General features: G+C 45.1%; 1 protein-coding gene across 1 annotated transcript in view; it reads right to left on the bottom strand.

Annotated features, from left to right (window-relative positions):
• Positions 1-281: 281 nt before the first annotated feature.
• CHRFAM7A (CHRNA7 (exons 5-10) and FAM7A (exons A-E) fusion) overlaps positions 282-19,954 on the bottom strand; it is a 51,911-nt gene continuing 32,238 nt past the window's right edge. Inside the window, exons 4-10 of the mRNA XM_058156314.1 lie at positions 17,965-18,074; positions 8,731-8,810; positions 7,952-8,119; positions 6,064-6,258; positions 3,260-3,346; positions 2,358-2,467; positions 282-920 (exon numbers count right to left, since the gene is read on the bottom strand). Coding sequence (XP_058012297.1) covers positions 405-920; positions 2,358-2,467; positions 3,260-3,346; positions 6,064-6,258; positions 7,952-8,119; positions 8,731-8,810; positions 17,965-18,074 — 1,266 coding nt within the window. The 3' untranslated portion in view covers positions 282-404. The remainder of the gene's footprint in view (positions 921-2,357; positions 2,468-3,259; positions 3,347-6,063; positions 6,259-7,951; positions 8,120-8,730; positions 8,811-17,964; positions 18,075-19,954) is intronic.

Genomic DNA, 19,954 nt, shown 5'->3' with positions numbered 1-19,954 from the left:
TAGGAGTGACATCATTGCTTAAAGAATCATTTGGAGTTGCACTGCATCAAATCCAATCAAACACAACAAACAAATAATAAAATTATTGTTGAAAACAAAAAATATTAGAAGATGAATCAATAATACAAATGAGATGCATGTTGACTTTATTTAAAGAATTTATTCCAGACACCAAAGCTGTGAGGTCAGGTAGTGATGGAGGATCACTTATATTACCTCACTGAGGTTCTTAATTTGCCTGAACCTTCACCCTCCCCGGCCCCCCCAGGAAAGAAAAAAAAAGAGAGAGCAAAGTTTGCATCCATATATCCAATAGAATCAAGTGCCCTGAAATACATTATTGCTACATAACAGATTTTGAGAAATGGCCAGCTTTGGGGTGAGGGGCAGTCCCCAAGCGCGGGTCAAGCGAAATCTTTCGAAACCGCCTCCACAAAATTGGGTGCCGACATAAGGATGCCGATGGTGCAGATGATGGTGAAGACCGAGAAGGCCATCAAACAGAGGCGGTCCACCACGGAGGCGGCAAACTTCCACTCGTTGCAAATCGCTTGAGCCTCATCCTGGTCTCTGAAGCGGTTGGCGATGTACCGGATCTCCTCGAGGATCTTCGCTAGATCCGAGTCCGTTTCAGAGGAGTGACCGTTGTGAAGGAGGTTCTCCTCATCCGTGGGAGAACAAGCCATTCTTCCACAGATCACCCCGGAATCGGTGGTCGGGGTGCATTGGACACCTTCCAGGCCACGAAAGCCAATGTATAACATATTCCCATTGCTGGATTGCTGACCGCTGACCGTATTGATCTCCATGCTTGAAATGCTACAGCGTCGTCTGTGCTGGCAAGCCGGGCGCACTCGGCCTTCTCCGGGCCTTTTCATCCTCAGGAACCAGGCACACCAGTTGAGGAGGATAATTCTGGTCTGGAAAAAGACAGAGAAGCGTGTGGTTTTGATATATAGAGACTTTCTGTCAGCCTTCCTAGTTAGACCAGACAGAAAACACCACCAGTTGAGCTAATTCTTCTTCCTCTTACAGGCCTAAAAGTACAAATCTACTGCCTTCTCCTTTGCAGCCTGATAAGCTAAGAAGGATCCCTTTTGAGTCTCTTTCTCAGTTCTTTTATGCAGCTGAGGTCTGTGTCTCCTCTTATCTAGATGTTTCCTAGGCAGTAACTCCACACCTCATTCCCCCAAGGTCTTTCCCACATACTATTATAGGTAGTCCTCAACTTATTTTGTTTAGTGACCATTCAAAATTACAGGGGCACTAAAAACAGTCACTTATGACCATTTTCCACACTTATGACCGTGGCATCATCCCCGTGGTCACATGGCTTGCGTTCTGATGTTTGACAACTGGTTCATATTTATGACAGTTGTGGTCGCAAGTCAAGGACTACCTGTATTTAGAGAAGAGGAAAGCACAAAGTTGAGGCACATCATCTTCAGATGTTTACCTAATAAAATCGCAATCATATATTTGGGGCACAGAGCAGGAATTGGTTCCACTTACCTTTACTAGCGGTTCACAAATAGGAGTGCGCGCATGTGCATGCTATCTTCGCTCGTGCATGTGTGCTTCTGCGCATGTGCAGATTGTCCATGATGATGTCCGGGCAGGTGGGCAGAGCCTCCCACCACCCTTACTACCAGTTTGCAAGAACCGGACCGAACCGGGAGCAACCCACCACTGGCACTGAGACTCACCCATGAGTTCCACCGTTGAACATGACCCTAAACAACATTCTTGACAAGCGAAACTAATTCTACTTTGTTGTAAAGTTATGTTAACAGACTGTCTGAAAATAGAATTCTTTGAAGCTGGTAACAATAAGAGAAATAGAAGTTTTCTGGTGATGTTTGGTTGGGGGAAGAACAACCACTTTACGCTCTAATGCAAAAACTTGTAAAACTGTACGGAAAGGAAGGGAACTTGGACCGCTTCTCAGCGGTACTCCAGATGCCTCCTGAAAGTTTAAAAAACATTCGCTTATGCAGCCGAAGAATTTTCTGCCTGCTGGGGGGAAAAAGATACGTATTCCTTTATTTTCAGTGTTCTTTATTTATTGATGATGAGTTGGCTGCTTGAATGAACTTCACAGATGAAGAGGCGGAGCAACATATCTCAATAAATAAAATATACATCGCGGCAGCTCCTGATACTTGGCAGCAGGAAACGGAGAGGGAGCTACTGTCAGTTGAACTTCAGGTAGCAGAAATTGCTACGCATCGTTCTCTTCTGCCTGAAAAAAAATCTCATGTTTCCTACAAGGTGGGTAATTCACCTGCCTCTGTGGCTGGTTGGATGTTCTTAATGGAGGAAAAATAAAATTCTGCAAAAAAAACCCTGTTGCTTACCCACTTTGGCATTTTCCCACCTTCTGGGTCATGGTGATGATATTGGAGGACAATGACCGTTACCACCACCGAAAGTCCGACAATAATCATGGTACTGGCAAAATACTGAGCTAGGGAAGGAAGCGAGAAATAGATTTTTTATTAAAAAAAATAGGTGCCGTAAGACTGATAGGGAAGATCAACAGATTGCTCTATTACAGGGATGTCGATCTCAAGGCCCAGGGGCCGGATCCGGCCTGCAATTTGGTCAGATCCAGCCCGTGGGGCTGTTCTGGAAATGTAAGGGGCCGGCCCGCGTCGCTTCGGCCCAGTCTACCCAGTGCGAAGAGGAAACATGCCAGCAGTTTGGGGAGTGGGCGTCAAACTGTCCATGCCCACCCACGTCCAGTGAGCGGTGTCAAGCTGGCCATGCCCACTCAATCAGCCACGCCTGGCCGGCCTGCCAAGATCAACCACAGCCTTGATGCAGCCCTCAATAAAATTGAGTTTGACACTCCTGCTCTATTAGATACGTTTCATCTTGTTGTTGTTGTTGTTCAGTCCGTTAAGTCACGTCCAGCTCTTCACAACCCCATGGACCCAAAATAAAGGAGAATATTTGTAGCTCAGGGTTGACATGAGGGGTCCTTGGTGCTCTCTGAGCTGGCTTGTTTTCTTGCAGACGTTTCATGACCTGAACTATGTAAAGTCATCAGAGCTAACCACAGTAGCACTGATGATGTTACCTAGTTGGGTAATGAAATGCCTGCGAGAAAACAAGCAAGCTCAGAGAGCACCAAAGACCCCGGAATCTAAAATTCTGCACAACTAGAACTGCATAAGACACAGACTTCCTAAATTAGTTCTTTTTGAAACTTGTATTGCAAGACGGAAAAGAGCTCAATTCTTTGCAAGGGACTTACCAATTAACGGCACAGAATCCGATGTTGCTGGCATGATTTCGGCCACCAGGAGCATAAAAACGGTGAGGGATAACAAAACTGTGATTCCTGTAAAACAAATTATTGGGTTGGGCTCAGGGCACAGAACAGACTGAGGTTGAACAAAAGTGATTAAATATACCAAAATTCTCCACTTTGGCAATTTTCAGATGGAGCCTTCCCTTCACAATTTTCGATTTTGAGAATTGAAGTCCATATATCTGAAAGTGGCCAAGGTTAAGAAACAATGAAATAGACTCAATCCCTCTGCAGCATAGAACCCAACCTCACCCATCCCTGATACCCTTTGGACGTTCCAGGTGGCATTTCACACTTATCTAAAAGGTATCTGGCAATTGGCAAGTACCCACAAAGGATAGCCAGGAACTGATAAGAGGAAAGTTGGTGAGACCGGACGTGTTAACGTTGGATGGGAGAAGACAAAAGGAAGATTCAGATGGAGTTTGGAACAGTTGAGGTTCTCCACCAATGTCTCAAAGAAAAGAAGGAGAGAAGGCTGATGGCACTGGATGCTATGTTTTTAGAAGGTGACACCTCTTGATGATAAAAGACTTTGTAGAGAGATAATTCCAGCTGGGAGTGTCTTTGGCAGCCTACCATGGTCTTCTTTCTATCACCTTTTATACACTCCATTTTTCATGTTTGTCTACTCTACACAACCACCTACAAGGTTGGTGAAATCTTAAATTCCTTGCAAGAATGCTCTCAGGAGAACCAAGACCCACCCTCCCTCTCTCACAGAGTGTGATCCTTGTAGGCCCCTGGCAATACCAGCCCTATGTATATTTAGCAGGCATATTGCTGCGCATTTTCCCATCCTTCTGGCTTTGCTGCACTGCTGAGTAACCAAATATAAAATATTTAGTAGCTGTCCTTTGAATCTTGTTCGTGTTGTGGAAAACAAGAGGATGGAGGAAAGGAAGAGAGAGAGAGAGAGAGAGAGAAGACGCTATATGCCATGCAATATGAACTTGGAAAAAGTTCATAGATGATGATGGTGGCAATGATGAGGATGATGGGTTGCAAATGGTATCCTTTGATTCCACATTGTTCATCTGTTGGACAGAGAAGCTGGCCAAACTGGAGTGCCAAAATGAATCATCCTTATGCTCTTTTTCCCCCCCAACGATTGCTACAAACATACATTAAGTCAAGATGTTTTGTCCACTTTGAGATGAGGATGTAAAACCAGGGATGTGTCTGTACTCTTAACCAGTGAAACTCTAACAAGGAGGCAGTTGCAGTCCTGTTTGGGAGCCATCCTCATTGAGTAAAATGGAACTTGCTCGTGAGTAGGTCCATGGGGTTGCAAACATGCCTGGTCTGAAACTCATTTGCAGCCGCGCGGGTGATAGAGGGAGCCACTCGTGGCTCCCATATAGCACCGATCCTGCGCAGGCTGCACTGGCTACCTGTGGTTTTCGGAGTGCACTTCAAGGTGTTGGTTACCACCTTTAAAGCGCTCCATGGCATAGGACTGGGATATCTTCGGGACCGCCTTCTGCTACCACATGCCTCCCACCGGCTCCCATAGAGAGGGTCTTCTCAGGGTGCCATAGAGAGGGTCTTCTCAGGGTGCCATAGAGAGGGTCTTCTCAGGGTGCCGTCAGCCAAACAGTGTAGGCTGGCGACCCCCAGGGGGAGAGCCTTCTCGGTGGGGACACCTACCCTCTGGAATGAGCTTCCCCCAGGACTTCGACAACTTCCTGACCTCCGGACCTTTCGCCGCGAGCTGAAGACGTATCTATTCTTCCGAGCAGGACTGGAATAGGGTTTTTAAATATGGATTTTATTGGGGTTTATTTTATATTTTGTATTGTATTTTAAATTTTAGGCTATATTGAATAAGTTTTTTAAAGAGTGTTTTTATTGTAATATATTGTATTATTTTATCTGCCTGTTCAGCGCCCTGAGTCCTTCGGGAGAAGGGCGGTATAAAAATTAAATTATTATTATTATTATTATTTATTTCTGCTGTCAACACAGGGGCATCTCTGACAAAGTTATTTTCTCTTGCCCATGTCCGCCCACCAGCACCCTGGAAACCAGAATGTTTAACTCCATTGTTCCAGTTTCGAACTGCTGAATTCATTCTGCTAATGGCAAGACTAGGGCTTGATTACCATATCTGGCTCCAAAAATCAAGATGAACGTTGGGTTACAGCAGTGGGGAAATCCAATTTTTTTTTACTACTGGTTCTGTGGGCGTGGCTTGGTGGGCGTGGCAGGGGAAGGATACTGCAAAATCTCCATTCCCACCCCACTCTGGGGCCAGCCATAGGTGGTATTTGCCGGTTCTCCGAACTGCTCAAAATTTCCACTACCGGTTCTCCAGAACCTGTCAGAACCTGCTGGATTTCACCCCTGGGTTACAGCAAATAATTAAGGGAAACTCTTCACTGCACCTAAATGTTCATCTAGATTTTTACAGTTGGATTTAGCAACAACTGTAAACAACTTCCAGTTTAACAATTGGAAGCAGAAACTCAATTCTCTTCTTTGCCAGATAGCAAATGAAGCAGATCTGGTCACCAACATTACTAAAACAACCAATGAATTTTTTAAAAAAGTTTCAAGGTTATAAAAGTTATATGGGCTGCAGTTTCCTCAGCTGTTGGTTTGACTTCCTTCACTCCCCGTTCCTGATCCAATTCTTCTATGATTTCATGGAAATTTCTTTCTACCTGCTTTCCACATGCTTAAAGCTGGAGGTGACCCGTCAGTGAGAAAAACTTGCTTCAAAGCAAGCAGAACCATCTCTTTACCAAGTGAAATTTTCTCTCCAGAGTCAGCTGGAAGCAGGAAAACCAGAAGGGCAAGTGCTGAGATCAAGACACACGGGATGAGAAGATTAAGTCCATAATACAATGTTCTCCGTCGCATTGTGATTGTAAAGGTCACATCTGGATAGGGCTCTTTGCAACAGTCATAGAAGGATTCTGTCCTCTTGCCTGGAACTCCTGTGTGGGAAGAACAAAAATTCAGACGGATCAGCCATTGGGGGATGGGAGGAGAAGATATGGAGGAGGAGGAGGAGGAGGAGGAGGAGGAGGAGGAGGAGGAGGAGGAGGAGGAGGAGGAGGAGGAGGAGGAAAAAGAAACGAGTTGCCATATTCAGCAAATGTAGAAGAGTGGACCAATGGGAAGATAAAAACATTTCAAAATATCTGACTCTCATAAAAACAATCATACCACTCATGTCTGTCATGAATCAGCTACAAAGTTTGTAAAAGTATTCCCCGGTCTCTTATTTTGTTATTATCTCTCATCAGAGAAGACTGACAAAGTGGCCCATTTTTAATCTTCCAACTTAATAATTTACAACTATATGTAGGCATCGGAGAGACCTCCAGCGAAATTACCAAACACTTCCTGCCCGAGTTGGCAGCCTCACAAAATTTGGGCTGCTTTTAATGAATGATCAGGAATATGGACAATTAAGAAGTATCGAATTGTGATCGCAGCCCACCCCCCAGCTGTCCTGTTTTTTATAATGGGGCAATAAAACCACAACTTTTTTACACAGGGTGCAGTAAAGCAGCATCTGTGAGCTTTCTCACTGCCATAACAATTCTCCCAGGTAGGATAACACTATTGAGAGGTTTTGGTTTCATGCCCATCCTCAATCTTAGTCATTTGTTTGAAGGACCTTTCAAAGCAGACTTGACCCCCAGGGTGGAGGAGGAGGCTGAGTACCAGATGCTAGATCTTGGCCATTATGACCACCACACCATCACCGGCCCATTTGGATTCATCTCCATTGCGGTGTTGCTGGCCGCCGAGAAGGTGATCCATGCATCACCATCCATGAAGCCAATCCACACCTACTAGACACCTTCTGAGTAGCCTCCTTCCCCGTTACTGGCCACCCTCTGGGTGGATTGCTCTCTTGGCCTGCTCTTGGTACCCCTTGGAGCTGTAGATCCCTGAAGAGTCTTAAAGAGAAGTCTTCTTCAATACTTGGTGAGATTATGGACACGTTGGGATTTATTTTAGCAATTATATCCAATAGTTTTCTCTATTGACTCTCGTCTTTAGCCCTCAGATGTCCTGGGGCAGGGAGCCCACTGGTCATAAAGAGTCAACTGGGATCTATAAGAAGGCATCCCCCTTCCTTCCTTCCTTCCTTCCTTCCTTCCTTCCTTCCTTCCTTCCTTCTTTTTCCCTTTTTTATCTTCCTTCCTTCCTTCCTCCCTTCCCTTTGCCTTTTCCCTTTCCATCCTTCTTTCCTTCCTTCTTTCCTTCCTTCCTTCCTTCCTTCCTTCTTTTTCCCTTTTTTATCTTCCTTTCTTCCTCCCTTCCCTTTGCCTTTTCCCTTTCCATCCTTCCTTCCTTCCTTCCTTTTCTTTCCCTTTCCCCTTCCTTCCTTCCTTCTTTCGTTCTCTTTCCCTTTTCTTCTTCCTTCCTTCTTTTTCTTTCCCTTTTCCCCTTTTCTCCTTCCTTCTCTTTGCCTTTTCCCCTTCCTTTCCTTTCCCTTTTCTCCTTCCTTCCTTCTTCCGTTTTCTTTCTTTCTTTCTTTTTCTTTCTTTTTTTCTCTTTCTTTCTTCTTTGGTTTATTTTTTTTTTACATGCTGTTAGTTTTACACCAGTCTGAGCCACCCACTCTTCCCCTGGGGCTCCTGTTTGTAAAGAAGATCCACGGATTTCACTTACCAACTAAGTCCCACTCGCCATTTGAAATGTATCCGGAGATTTCGGCTGTTTCCATCTGGAGGTCCAGAGACCAGCCTCCATAAGTCCATGATCCAAACTTCAATTTGCAGTTCTGGACATCAAAAGGAAACCAGCGGACATCGATGGAGCAAGAACTCTTGAAAATCCCTGGATTGAAGTGGAAAGAAAGAAAGAAGGAAGAAAGGAAGGGGTATGTCAACCATTCACTTTTTTTAAAAAAAAATACGGAATGCAAAACTTCTGTCCTTCCAAATTTACAACTGGTTTGTTTAAAAATATTGTTATTGTGTGTTCCCTGCCAAATAACACAAGCCATTAACATTGCTAGTAGTATCACATTGATTCTTTTCTGTACCAGTTGCTTTTTCTTCCTTCCTGTAACTATTGTTTTATTTTTCATTTTATTTCTGTGATTTTTGTTTGTTTGCTTTGTTTACATATTTCCAGCTAGATTCTTCCTTGTATTTTTGATCTGAGAAAATGACTTCATGTTCCTTTTCTATCAATATATCTAAAAGTTAATCCTGCCATGGCTATCTCTGCATCTCTATCAGTTTGAGGGACCTCTGACCTATAAATATGTTTTTATCTATAGCCATTATCATACTAAAACAACAGCAGGAAATAGCTGATTTATATATATATATTTTAAAAAAAGAGCTCATTTAACTTTTCTAAAAATCCTATCTCGTTGTTGGAAGCATGCCAGGATTTCCTGAGACAGGTGTTAATTTTCCCAGTTTTCCCATAATTCATACCTGGAGGAAGATACTGACAGTATCCTGAAGAGTTGACCAAAACATTTGTTTGGAAAGTAGCATCAAAACGTTCATCAGCACTGGGGAAAATAAACAAAGAAAAGAGAAATGATTTTTATTAGAATTACACCCGACAAACGAAAAAGAACCGTGTTTGGTCAAAATATCCAGTATTTTGGTTTTGATATTCCAGACTAAGAAGTCCGTTTCCTTCTACCTTGGACACCAATTTTTTACAACTTTCCTTAGAAATGTCCTCTTCTCCTGCATTTCTGGAATAGCACGTGACTTACAACCTCAACTGAGCTGAAAATTTCTGTTGCTAAGTGAGACAGTTGTTATGTGAGTTTTGCCCCCTTTTAACAATCATTCTTGCTACAGCTGTTGAGTACATCACTGCAGTTGTGAAGTTAGTCACACGGCCATTAAGCGTCGTCTGGCTTCCCCATTGACTTTGCTGGCCAGATGGTCGTAAAAGAGGATCACGTGATCCCAGGATAATGCAACTGTCATAAATATGAGTCAGTTGACAAGCGTCTGAATTTAGATTATGTGACCATGGGATGCTACAATGGTCATAAGTGTGAAAAACGGCCACGAGGCACTTTTTTCAGCGCCGTTGTAATTTTGAAGGGACACTCAATGAACTGTTGTAAATTGAGGAGTACCTGTGCACAGTGGGTGGCATAGCTGGGTCCAAGCAACCACCCAAAGACCATTTTCTGCTGAAAAGAAGTTCTCAGAGAGAAAGCTGTAATTTTAGGTCCTTCCTTGAAGATGGCCTCTTTGAGAAGATGCTGGCTGCCTTCTCCTTTTGCTCTTCTCTGCCAATGGAGGACAAAATCTAAAGGTTTGCTCTAACTTCTCCCACTCACAGGATGAGTTTGGGTAGAGAGTAGAGACCCTGTCTGTGGTTGAGGGACAGCATGGGGTTGGTGTTGATGGCCTCATCAATCAGCGGTCTCTTGCAGTCTCTTCCATGCGCTGCACATGGCCATCACAGAAATAGGTGCGAGCATATGGAGGGAACGAAATTAGGTGTATCACCCTGTCTCCCGGTGAATTAGGAACCTTGTCACTGCTTTCTGAAAGGAAATCCATCACAATCCGGGTCAGAAGACACAACGTCTCTACTTTCCTACAACGCTACTTAACAGACTTTGACAAATTGACAACTGAATGGGTTGAAAAATGAAGGCTGCCAAAAGAAGTTGCCTGAGCATATGTTTAGCCAGAATCCACCGATGCTCTTTTGCAGGTCTCCCACGAGATGCGTCTCAGCTCTTATGAAAGCTACTTCATCTTGGTCCTCAATAGAATGAAGCTTCTCCACACACTTTGAACAGCGTGAATTGGACATTCCAAGCTCACAAATAGCAACTTTTCCAGGAGGACAGTTGCTAAGGAGCCACGCATCAGAGAATCACAGAAACCCAAATTGCAAGGGGGATTGGAGGTCTTCTAGTCCAACCCCTTGCTCAAGCAGGAGACACTATAACATTTCAGACAAATGTAAACCTGGGTGCAATTTACTCAACAACTGCCTTGCTTAGCAATGAAAGTATTGGAGTCAATTGTGGTTGTAAGTTAAGGATTACCTGTATACCTCTAAGCCCAACAAATAGGGATGAATGCATTACTTCATATTCCTTTTGAAGACAAGATCTGTAGCTCAGGACTAAATTATAGAGTTCTTGGTGCTCTCTGAGCTTGGTAATTCTTGTTGTTGTTTTATAGACCTTTCATTACCCAACTAGGTAACCTCATCAGTTCAGGACAATTTGGAAAAACCGAGGTTGAACCAGGGTCTTTAGCCAAACCCAACAGAACCAACCGCTGAACTTTCTGACTTTTCTCCAGTACTTAAGGAAACCCCATTTCCAACAAGGATTTAAAAAATGCATTGCACAGAAATGAATGTCGAACAACAACACTTGTTCTGAGCATGTCTTGAGCTCTTTTCCCACAAGGAAGTCTTCATAAGCCTTTTAGTGTTTTTCCTTCCCTCCAAGGCTAATAACATATGCTCATCTCCAGCTCTTGCTTAAACACTGGCGCCAGAACCAATTATTCCTCTTGACAGATGGAACTGGTAGAGCGTGTTTTGGAGCAAGTTTCATCCAAGATTATTTAAACAAGAAAGAGATGCATGAGAAGAAGGGAAAAAAAGAGACTCGCTTGGATCCTGAAGTAAACAAAATGAAGTTGTCAGGCCTGAAAGAAGGTCTTGGTTGATTGACGGGAGAAAGTGTCTTCTCTAGCAGACCACTAGACTAAGACGATATCGTGAGTTCACACTAGCGTCTAATTGCGATGCCAATCCTCAAGTGGGCCAGAAAGAACGCCTCCATGATTGACAGTGGCAGCTCTAAATTGGAGCAAAATTAACCAAGCATCAAAGCCATTTGAGAAAGGAGACAAGGCACTTTCTTGATACTTAAACCAGGATGTGTCCAATCCATAGATGCATGGCCAAAGAACAGAACTGAGTACTCATCGGTGGGTAATAAGCATATTAAGTCACTCACACAGGGGCTAAAAATGAACAAAGACCTTACACCTGGAGAACACCATCACTTCAAAGGTATTCTAGATGTTCCAAACATGATCTGGATGTCCCACTTCTTTCATCCTTTGAGATGAGGCACATATGCTAGGATGATCAAGTCACCCTGAAAAACATTGAGTGACAACAAAGGGATTGCAGAAAACTAACTTTGGTGGCACCTAGTGATCCTGTTTGCTGGTTGACAAATTCTGGGAGTTGAAGTCCACACGTCTTGAAGTGATCATGGTTGATAAACACTGGCCTAATCCTTTGAGCCTGAATAACTTATTCTCCAAAGCACCTGAAGGCAGGAGAAGAAGTGATGGATGGAAACTAATCAAGGAGAGAACCAACCTAGAAATAGGGAGAAATTTTCTGACTGTGAGAACAATTCATTGGTGGAATAAGTTACCTTCAGAAGTTGTGGGTGCTACACCCCTGGAGTTTTTAAAGAAGGGATTAGACCACCATTTGTCCAGAATGGTTTAGACTTAGGGTCTCCTGCTAAGGCAGGAGGTTGGACTAGAAGATCTCCAAGGTACCTTCCAACTTGGTTATTCTGTTAACCAACTATGGCCATGTAACACTCATCCACACACATGGTTTTAATCCCTTGTTTGACTCTGATACAAATCCCCAAAGTCTATGGATCCTTTCCAAGACATTGTTGTTCTTGTTGTTGTCGCGATTCAGGTGATGGAGCAGCCAATTCACATTCTTTGTCTGACTGATTTAGCTTGGTAGCCAAAGTTTTTTGAACCGTCTCCATTGTTGTTTTGGTTGTTGTTTAGGTTGTTGTTTTGTTTTCACTTTCAGGGCTCACTGTTCCTTTGCAGTTACAGAAAGGCGCAGTCTTAATTGCTGCTTGTAAAGCCACCATCATGTACAATGTGAATTTTTGCCAGGGCTTGTAAAATAGTCGATCTCCCCGCCATCCGAAACCAAATTTCTTGGTTTGATTTTCCTTTAAATCTTCCGCAAGAATGTTGTCTTCAAGTGGACCAGATGTCTGGCTCAGATGAACATTTGGGGGGACTGGGAATAACAAAGTAAAATCCAATCGTTCCTCTAAAGCAGGGGTCTCCAACCGTGGTCCCTTTAAGACTTGTGGACTTCAACTCCCAGACTCTGGGAGTTGAAGTCCACAAGTCTTAAAGGGACCAAGGTTGGAGACCCCTGCTCTAAAGCAGGGGTCTTAAACTCCATTTCATGGAGAGCCGCATGAGGGCTGTGGTTGACCTTAAGGGGCTGGGTGAATGGGCGTGGTCAACTGGGTGGGCGTGGCTGACTGAGTGGGTGTGGCCAGTTTGACGCCACTCCCCAAACTGCTGGCATGTTTCCTCTTTGCATTGGGTAGACTGGGCCTAAGCCACTGTTGTGTCTTGTCCGCTCTCACCGCAGCGGGGGTCTGCTTATCTGCTCCCGAACATGGAGGAATGTATGCCTCCCGGCCCCAGTCCTGGCTCCATGCCCAGACAAGCTGCAGAGGAGGGGGCACCTCCCGGTCCCAGCCCTGGCTCCATGCCCAAGCAGGCTGCAGAGGAGGGAGCATCCTGCCCCAGCCCTGGCTCCATGCCCAGGCAAACGGAGCAGCTAGACCCCTCCCCCTCCTCCACAGCATGTGAGCCTGAGGAAAGTTTACTTCCAACAGCTGATTGGAGTGACCCTCGCATCAGAAGATTGGATAGGCGGAGGCAACAGAAGGAAGGGAGGGGCAGGCCTTAATGAGTGCTGAGTCATGGAGCCACACCCCATGGCCTATATAAAGGATCTGCTTTCTGGCAGTCTCTGAGTCAGGCAAAGTCGAACTTATCTTGCTGAAGTCACTTACTGGTCTCCTGCCTGCTCTGAGGACTTTGCTAGGACTTTGGGCAGAGCTGCAGAGGCAAGCCTGATTCGGATTTCCCTGACCCGGCTGTCAGCGGAGGAGTGGGACACGACAGCCACGCTGGCCACAGGGGTGGTATTCATTTACCTTCACTAGCAGTTCACAAATGTGACACATGTGCCCCCTCCACACATGTGCAGAGCCTTCCGCGCATGTGCAGAGTGTCAAAAACGGGACGTAATGACATCTGGGCAGGTGGGCGGAGTCTCCCACAAACTGCTGCTACCAGTTTGCCCGAACCAGATAGAATCAGCTGAATACCACCACTGGCTGGCCTGATCTTTCCTCTTCCAGGACGGCCTCATGGGCCAGATCTGACCACACCAAGGGCTGGATCTGGCCTGCGGGTCTTGAGTTTGGCTACCCAAAACCGCAGTGCTTAGTCAGCTACCTGGATCCAACGTAAAAAGTGTTATTATCGGATATATTTCACTCCCACCCATTTTCCATCTTGCCCTGGAAGCAGCGAGGTGAGACAGAACTTCAGATATGCCTCTGAGAGCGCTCAACCTTCAGTCCAGCTCTCTCAAAAAAGGCAGCCTTTAGATGAAAATGCTTGCAAGAAAAGCCCAGCTTTCGGCTGACGATCAAACGCCTAGCCAGGAAACAGTGTCAGCACAGCACAGGGCAAGGCAAGAGATCTTTGGCCTAATTTCAAAAGCCCTTCAGAAGATTTGCTGCTCGTGTTTGGCCCAGCCATGGCAGCTTTGATGGGCTGCAAAGAGGCCCTTCAGCCTCTTCTCGGCTTATGATAATGTGCACAAAAGCTGAGAGAGGCTTTCAATCCATGTCTCTCTCTCTTTCTCTCTCAAATGTCAGAGGAGGCAAAGTAGCATGAAGATATGTGGACACTTTGCTTCGCTGGGAGAAAACAGGAAGATGTGCCCTGCACAGGGCTTTTCTAAAGAGGGTTTGCAAGAGGGTTTTGCTCGATATTTTTTTTTACTGAAGGGTTAGGGTTTCCTTGGAAATCTAGCCAGACTCTGACATCTCTGAAACCATTCTCTTTTGCTTCCCTGCAACTAGAGAGACAACAGAGGAGAGAAAAGGAGGAGGAGGAGGAGGAGGAGGAGGAGGAGGAGGGGGGAGGAGGAGGAGGAGGGGAGGAGGAGGAGGAGGAGGAGGAAGAAGAAGAAGAAGAAGAAGAAGAAGAAGAAGAAGAAGAAGAAGAAGAAGAAGAAGAAGAAGAAGAAGAAGAAGAAGAAGAAGAAGAAGAAGAAGAAGAAGAGGAAGAGGAAGAGGAAAAGGCTCATACTTCCTCTTTCTTTTATGGAGGGAGAGGAGGAGAAAGAGATGATGATCAGATTCCAAACAAGGATCTTCAACTGTTTGTAAAGCAAAAAAAAAAAAAACTAACCAAGATTAAAACTAATTGAGTTTATCAGGCTACATGAAGTCAGGTTTGAACTAGCTTGGAGATGCATATTGTGTTGAACTGCCCAAAACGTGTGTGTCTTTGAAAACTGGTCAAAAAAGAAAATGCTCCATGGGCTTAGAGACATCTTTTGTCTCTAAGAAGATCCGCTAAAAAAATCTTGCCACGAGAGTGTAGGCACCAAGCAGAGAGCTCTTATCTGCTGATGCACAATGTTCATTGGCAATCCAATCCTGAAAGGACCCAGGAAGAGAGATCTGTCCATTTTGGATCTCCTGTGAAAACAGAAGCAGGCATCTTAAGCACTTCTATTTTTATCTGTGAAATATTGGCGAGATGGCTGATTGATGTGTTTCTTTCAGCCAAAGAGCCTTCAGATTTTGGTGGCCACCCATCTGCAGAGGCAGCCAAGAATTTAGTTCTACAGGGTTTTTTTTAAAGACCAGCGAGGGAGTCGGGCGAAGGCTGAGCAGAAGCCAGCAAAACAAAGCATAACACGACAAAACTCCCTGGGAACATTTAAATCCGCTCTCCGGCTTAATCCCTTCTCTCTGTGGCATTCAACAAGCAGGCTTTTCTATCTGGTGCATAAATACGACTCGCCCTGCATAGAGAGGGTAGCTTAGCAGGATGAATGGACAGAGACGGACAGGAATGCACTCAGAAAGGGCAATGTGTGAGCAGAACAGCCAGAGGGGAGAATTTTAAGAGGCTATTTCTGTAGCTGAACTGCCCAGGAAGAATGTTTAAGGGAGTGCAAAGGGTTTTATGCTGAACCCCAAATCTTAGCTTGCGCAATATTCTCAATATTCTCACAAGACGTTCTGTCTCCGTCCCCACTTTGGAGTGGGGACGGAGCCACAACACAAGCCCAGCTCAGTTATTGACCAAGATGGACTTGAAACACACCATCGCAGCAATGGTGAGACCGGTAGGAACATTTAAATCGGTTAGAACTCCAGGAATATCAACCCACCCAACCAGCAACTTCCAACTGGGAACTAGAGAGACAACGGTAGAGAGAAAAAGAGGAGGAAGAGAAGGAGAAGGAGAAGGAGAAGGAGAAGGAGAAGGAGAAGGAGAAGGAGAAGGAGAAGGGGATGGGGATGGGGATGGGGATGGGGATGGGGATGGGGATGGGGATGGGGATGGGGATGGGGATGGGGATGGGGATGGGGATGGGGATGGGGAAGGGAAGGGAAGGGAAGAGGAAGGGGGAGAAGAAGAAGGAGAAGGAAAAAAGGAAAGGAAAATGGGGGAGGGGGAGGGGTAGGAGGAGGAGGAGGAGGAGGAGAGAAGGAGGAGGAGGAGAGGAGGAGGAGGAGGAGAACTCCCAATCTAAGCTCTCTGAATTTGCAATCAAGATCTCATCGCCTTAAGAGAATACCTCACAAGGTTCCCGGTAGATGTTTCTTCAGCTTTACCTGAAGATGCTGTGAAATGAATCTGAGAGGTAAAGGTGTGCTAAAACCACTAAGCTATGGTCCTGGTTTAAGTCCCAGTTCCTCTTGTTCAGTTTTACCTGTTCGGACTGTTTTTTACAACTTCAATTGCAACTTGATCTCCTGAAACCCAGGCGATGGAGATCAAACTTCCGATGCCTGCCTTGAAGAAGATGCCCTACATGGACCTGTGACCCTCTCTCATAACTTACAATTGCTCTAATATCGTACAGACAGCGGTGTGGAAATGTCTGGGCAAGGAGCATTGTGAAGTGCTCGTGCGATTTGCTCATTTCCAAACGAGCAACCTGTTTATTATTCAGCCGTAAGCCTCTGCAGACAACTGCTGATGTCCTACTAAAGAAGCTGAGAATTGCTCGAATTCCTCTGAACTACAAGTTGAATCAAAATTTACTGCTCCCGTCTCCCCTTCCTCTAGCTCCATAATGAAATATGACTTTGTAATTAAGCCGGTGATGAAAGCATAATTATAGCAGCAACAATATTGTGCAGCTAAGTGACAACTTTGTACAATTTGCCGGTGTCACTGTTAATGTATGCATTTATACAAATGTATCTTAAGAAATGCCTTCTTGCCAGACAGCTACAAGATATTATTTATAACCTCAGCCGTTCAAGGCATCTCCAAAAAAAAACTGGTTCAATCTTTCTCAGAAATCTGGTTTCTTAGGCTGAGAGTTTCAGCGGATCGTTTCACAGATGGTTGAGATATTTATACACATGTGTGACACCCTCCAGCTATATTCCAATCTGGGTTTTGTTTGGGTTTTGTTTTTGTTTTTTTGGACCATCTGCCACTCCATAGTTGCAGATATCACGTGGCCAAAGGGGTCACCCCTCTCTGGGCTCCCCAAGTTGATTTGAAATTCTCCAAAACTCATCTGGGTGGAAATGCTGCCATCTGGAACAGGGGTCTACAACCTTAACAACTTTAAGCCTGGAGGACTTCAACTCCCAGAATTCCCCAGCCAGCTTTCTGGGAGTTGAAGTCCTCCAGGCTTAAAACTGCCAAGGTTGGAGACCCCTGATCTGGAAGATCTTTCTGCTGAAGCCTAAGTAGATGCAAGGTGATTCTTCAGATGTTCTCTAGATGGGAACCAGAAGAACAGTGAGAAGACACCCCATTGCTCTTCCTTGGGGCAGCATCTTCTTCCTCTGTTTCACGAATAATGTCCCCAGCCCCCCCCCCCCCGGTCAAGAACCTACTCAAGATTTTGGAGACACCTCCTAACAGGCACATTCAATCTCCATTGCCCTTGAAGTGAAATTCTTGTCAGCCCTGGAGACCATCTTTTTCTTTGGATCTTCAGGGCTGCCACACTTAGTGCTGTGGGAAACTGTGGGGAGGGGGATTTCCTGGGGTGGTGGAGATATCTAGCCATCATAAGATTCTCTTCTCTGAGAGTCAAGGGCATCCTGCCCTGCATCTAGAGTAGGGTGACTGGGAGGCATCTCCAGTCGGGACGGTGCAACAATTGGACCATGTGATGGACATGTGGGTGCAGGCAGTGGTGGCTTTCACTTATTTCTACCACTGGTTCACTGCACGTGCGCACGCTCACTTTGTGCATGTGTGCATCTCCCGTGCATGTGCCTAGCCTTCCGTGCATGCGCTTTGCTCGCATGTGTGCCTTCTGCGCATGCGCCTGGCCTCAAAAATGTGGCTAAATAGGACAGCATAGTGTCGGGGCAGGTTGGCGGGCCAACCCGTCATCTCCACTACCGGTTCACCTGAACCGGCTGAATACCATCTCTGGGTGCAGGGGAAGGGGCTTGGACTTTCTTTTGGGTGGGAAAAACTTGGAAGCTTTCAGATTCGGGTTTCCCCAGATGTGCCAATATGACAAATCCCGTAAAATAGAACTTTGAGGAACTTCTGACCTCGGAGTCTTCTTCCGTTGGGGGTGTTACTTGGAACCTGGACAATTTTCTTCCTTCTTTTAGCATCCACCATTCCTACCTGTTATACAGAAGGATGTCTGGCTTCCATATCTGTCCCGCAGGAAAGCGAACATTCTTCACTCCAGGATACTCAGACATGTTCCATTGTAGATAATAATCCTTCCAATACTTGAAAATTAAAAAGAAGAAAAAGGAAAACTGGAGCCAACAGCCAGAAGCTAATTTACTTTTCCATTAGCACCAACTTGCTGCCTTAGGACTCTGGATCCCTACAGGGGCAAGGGATGTCAAATGGATCACAGCCTCGTTGCAAATATAAAGCAAATTATGTCATTGGCACCTGTCACGGTTTTATGCTCAAAGGATGCAAATTATGGGATGGTGCCATGGAGCCGGAGGCATCCCTATGGCTCATCCCAGATGCAAATTTATGGAATTCAATATCCCCCATGTGAAGACCACTCTGTATCCCCCAAAAAACCAACGTTTTGTTGGTAAATATAAACTCATGTTTTAGGTCACCCCATTGCACTCAACTACCTCTAAAAGAAACTTCAGCACCCAGCAAGCCATCTCAAGCAGAAAATTAGAATATTACAGAAACACACACACCTCTTATATCCCAATTAATTTTCTCTTTAGAGCCTTGACTAGCATAGCTCCTTAAAGCTGAAAAGAAGAAGACCCAAATAACCAATTAGAAGTCATTAGCGAGACCGCTAAACCTCTCTAAAGGAGTATATTTGTAGCTCAGGGTTGAAATGAGGGGCCCTTGGTGCTCGCTGATCTTGGTGGTTTTCCTGCAGATGTTTCATGACTCAACTAGGTAACATCATCAGTGCTAGAAGGGAGTGGGATTTGCAGAGTGAAGGAGAAGAAGGAGGAGAAGGAGAAGAGGAGGAGGAGAAAGAGGAAGAGGGGGAGAAAGAGGAAGAGGAGGAATGTGGGGGCCTTGGTGTTCTCTGAGCTTGGTGGTTTTCTTGCAGATGTTTCATTACCCAACTAGGTAACATCATCAGTGCTAGAAGGGAGTGGGATTTGCAGAGTGAAGGATGATGTGGAGGAGAAAGAGGAGGAGAAGGAAGAGTAGTAGAAAGAAGAAAAGGAGGAGGAGGAGGAGGAAGAGGAGGAGGAGGAGGAAGATTGTGGGGTCCTTGGTGTTCTCTCTTGCAACTGTTTCATTACCTAACCAGATAACATCATCAGTGCTGCTGATGTTACCTAGTTTGGGTAATGAAACATCTTCAAGGAAACAAGCAAGCTCAGCGACCACCAGGGACCCTTCAAAAACTTCTCTGTTGACCCTGTTGAGAAAGCTGCTTTCTCTCCCTGCTTTGTTCCTGGAGAAATTGTTCCTGGTTATATAAACAGAAACTTCCCATGTTTTCCTTTTATTAAAAATGAATTCTTTAAAAGTCTTCTGATCTTCTGAGGGCAGCTCAGGGATGATGGTGAGGGAGTCTTTTCTCCCAAGGATGGTTCAGAATCCACTCTTTCCCCTCTTCTAATTTGCAATGTTCCCCGTAATGAATCAGAAGTTCTGAAAGGAGATTCATCCAAAGAAGCTACAGAAATCAAAGGAATTCAAATCTGAAATCTCAGAAAAGAGATGGCAGCCTCATCGGTCCGACTGTGGCTTCCAAATTTCCTAAATTAAAGTAACCCCTTTGAAATCAATAGGGATTCTAGCTCTGATGTGGTGGGATCAACCTGGATCCAAATTTTGCCTTCCAAAATACAGCAAAGAACATGAAAGTTACCCCTAAAGTCTTTCAGAGTGACTCTCCCACCTCCCTTTTTTTTTTTTAATTAAAACTTCCTTTAGTAGCCAGTTCAAAGAGAAAAGGATGAAGAATCAGGGGTCGCTAAATATGGTTCATGGATTTGAATCCATCCAGAGGATTTCAAGTCAAAAACATCTCGTGTGGGTTCCTTTCAAATTTGCAGCACTCTCTCGGTCATTCGTTTTACCTTCTCAAAGTCACACACTTCTCACCAAATAATTGTTTTGCGCTCCGCAAGGCTGTGTCCCTGGTTACGCTGACCTG

This window comes from Ahaetulla prasina, chromosome 13 (assembly GCF_028640845.1).
Source record: "Ahaetulla prasina isolate Xishuangbanna chromosome 13, ASM2864084v1, whole genome shotgun sequence".
NCBI lineage: Eukaryota > Metazoa > Chordata > Lepidosauria > Squamata > Colubridae > Ahaetulla > Ahaetulla prasina.
The sequence above is the reverse complement of the archived record's forward strand: the minus strand, read 5'-3'. Positions and strand labels throughout refer to the sequence as shown.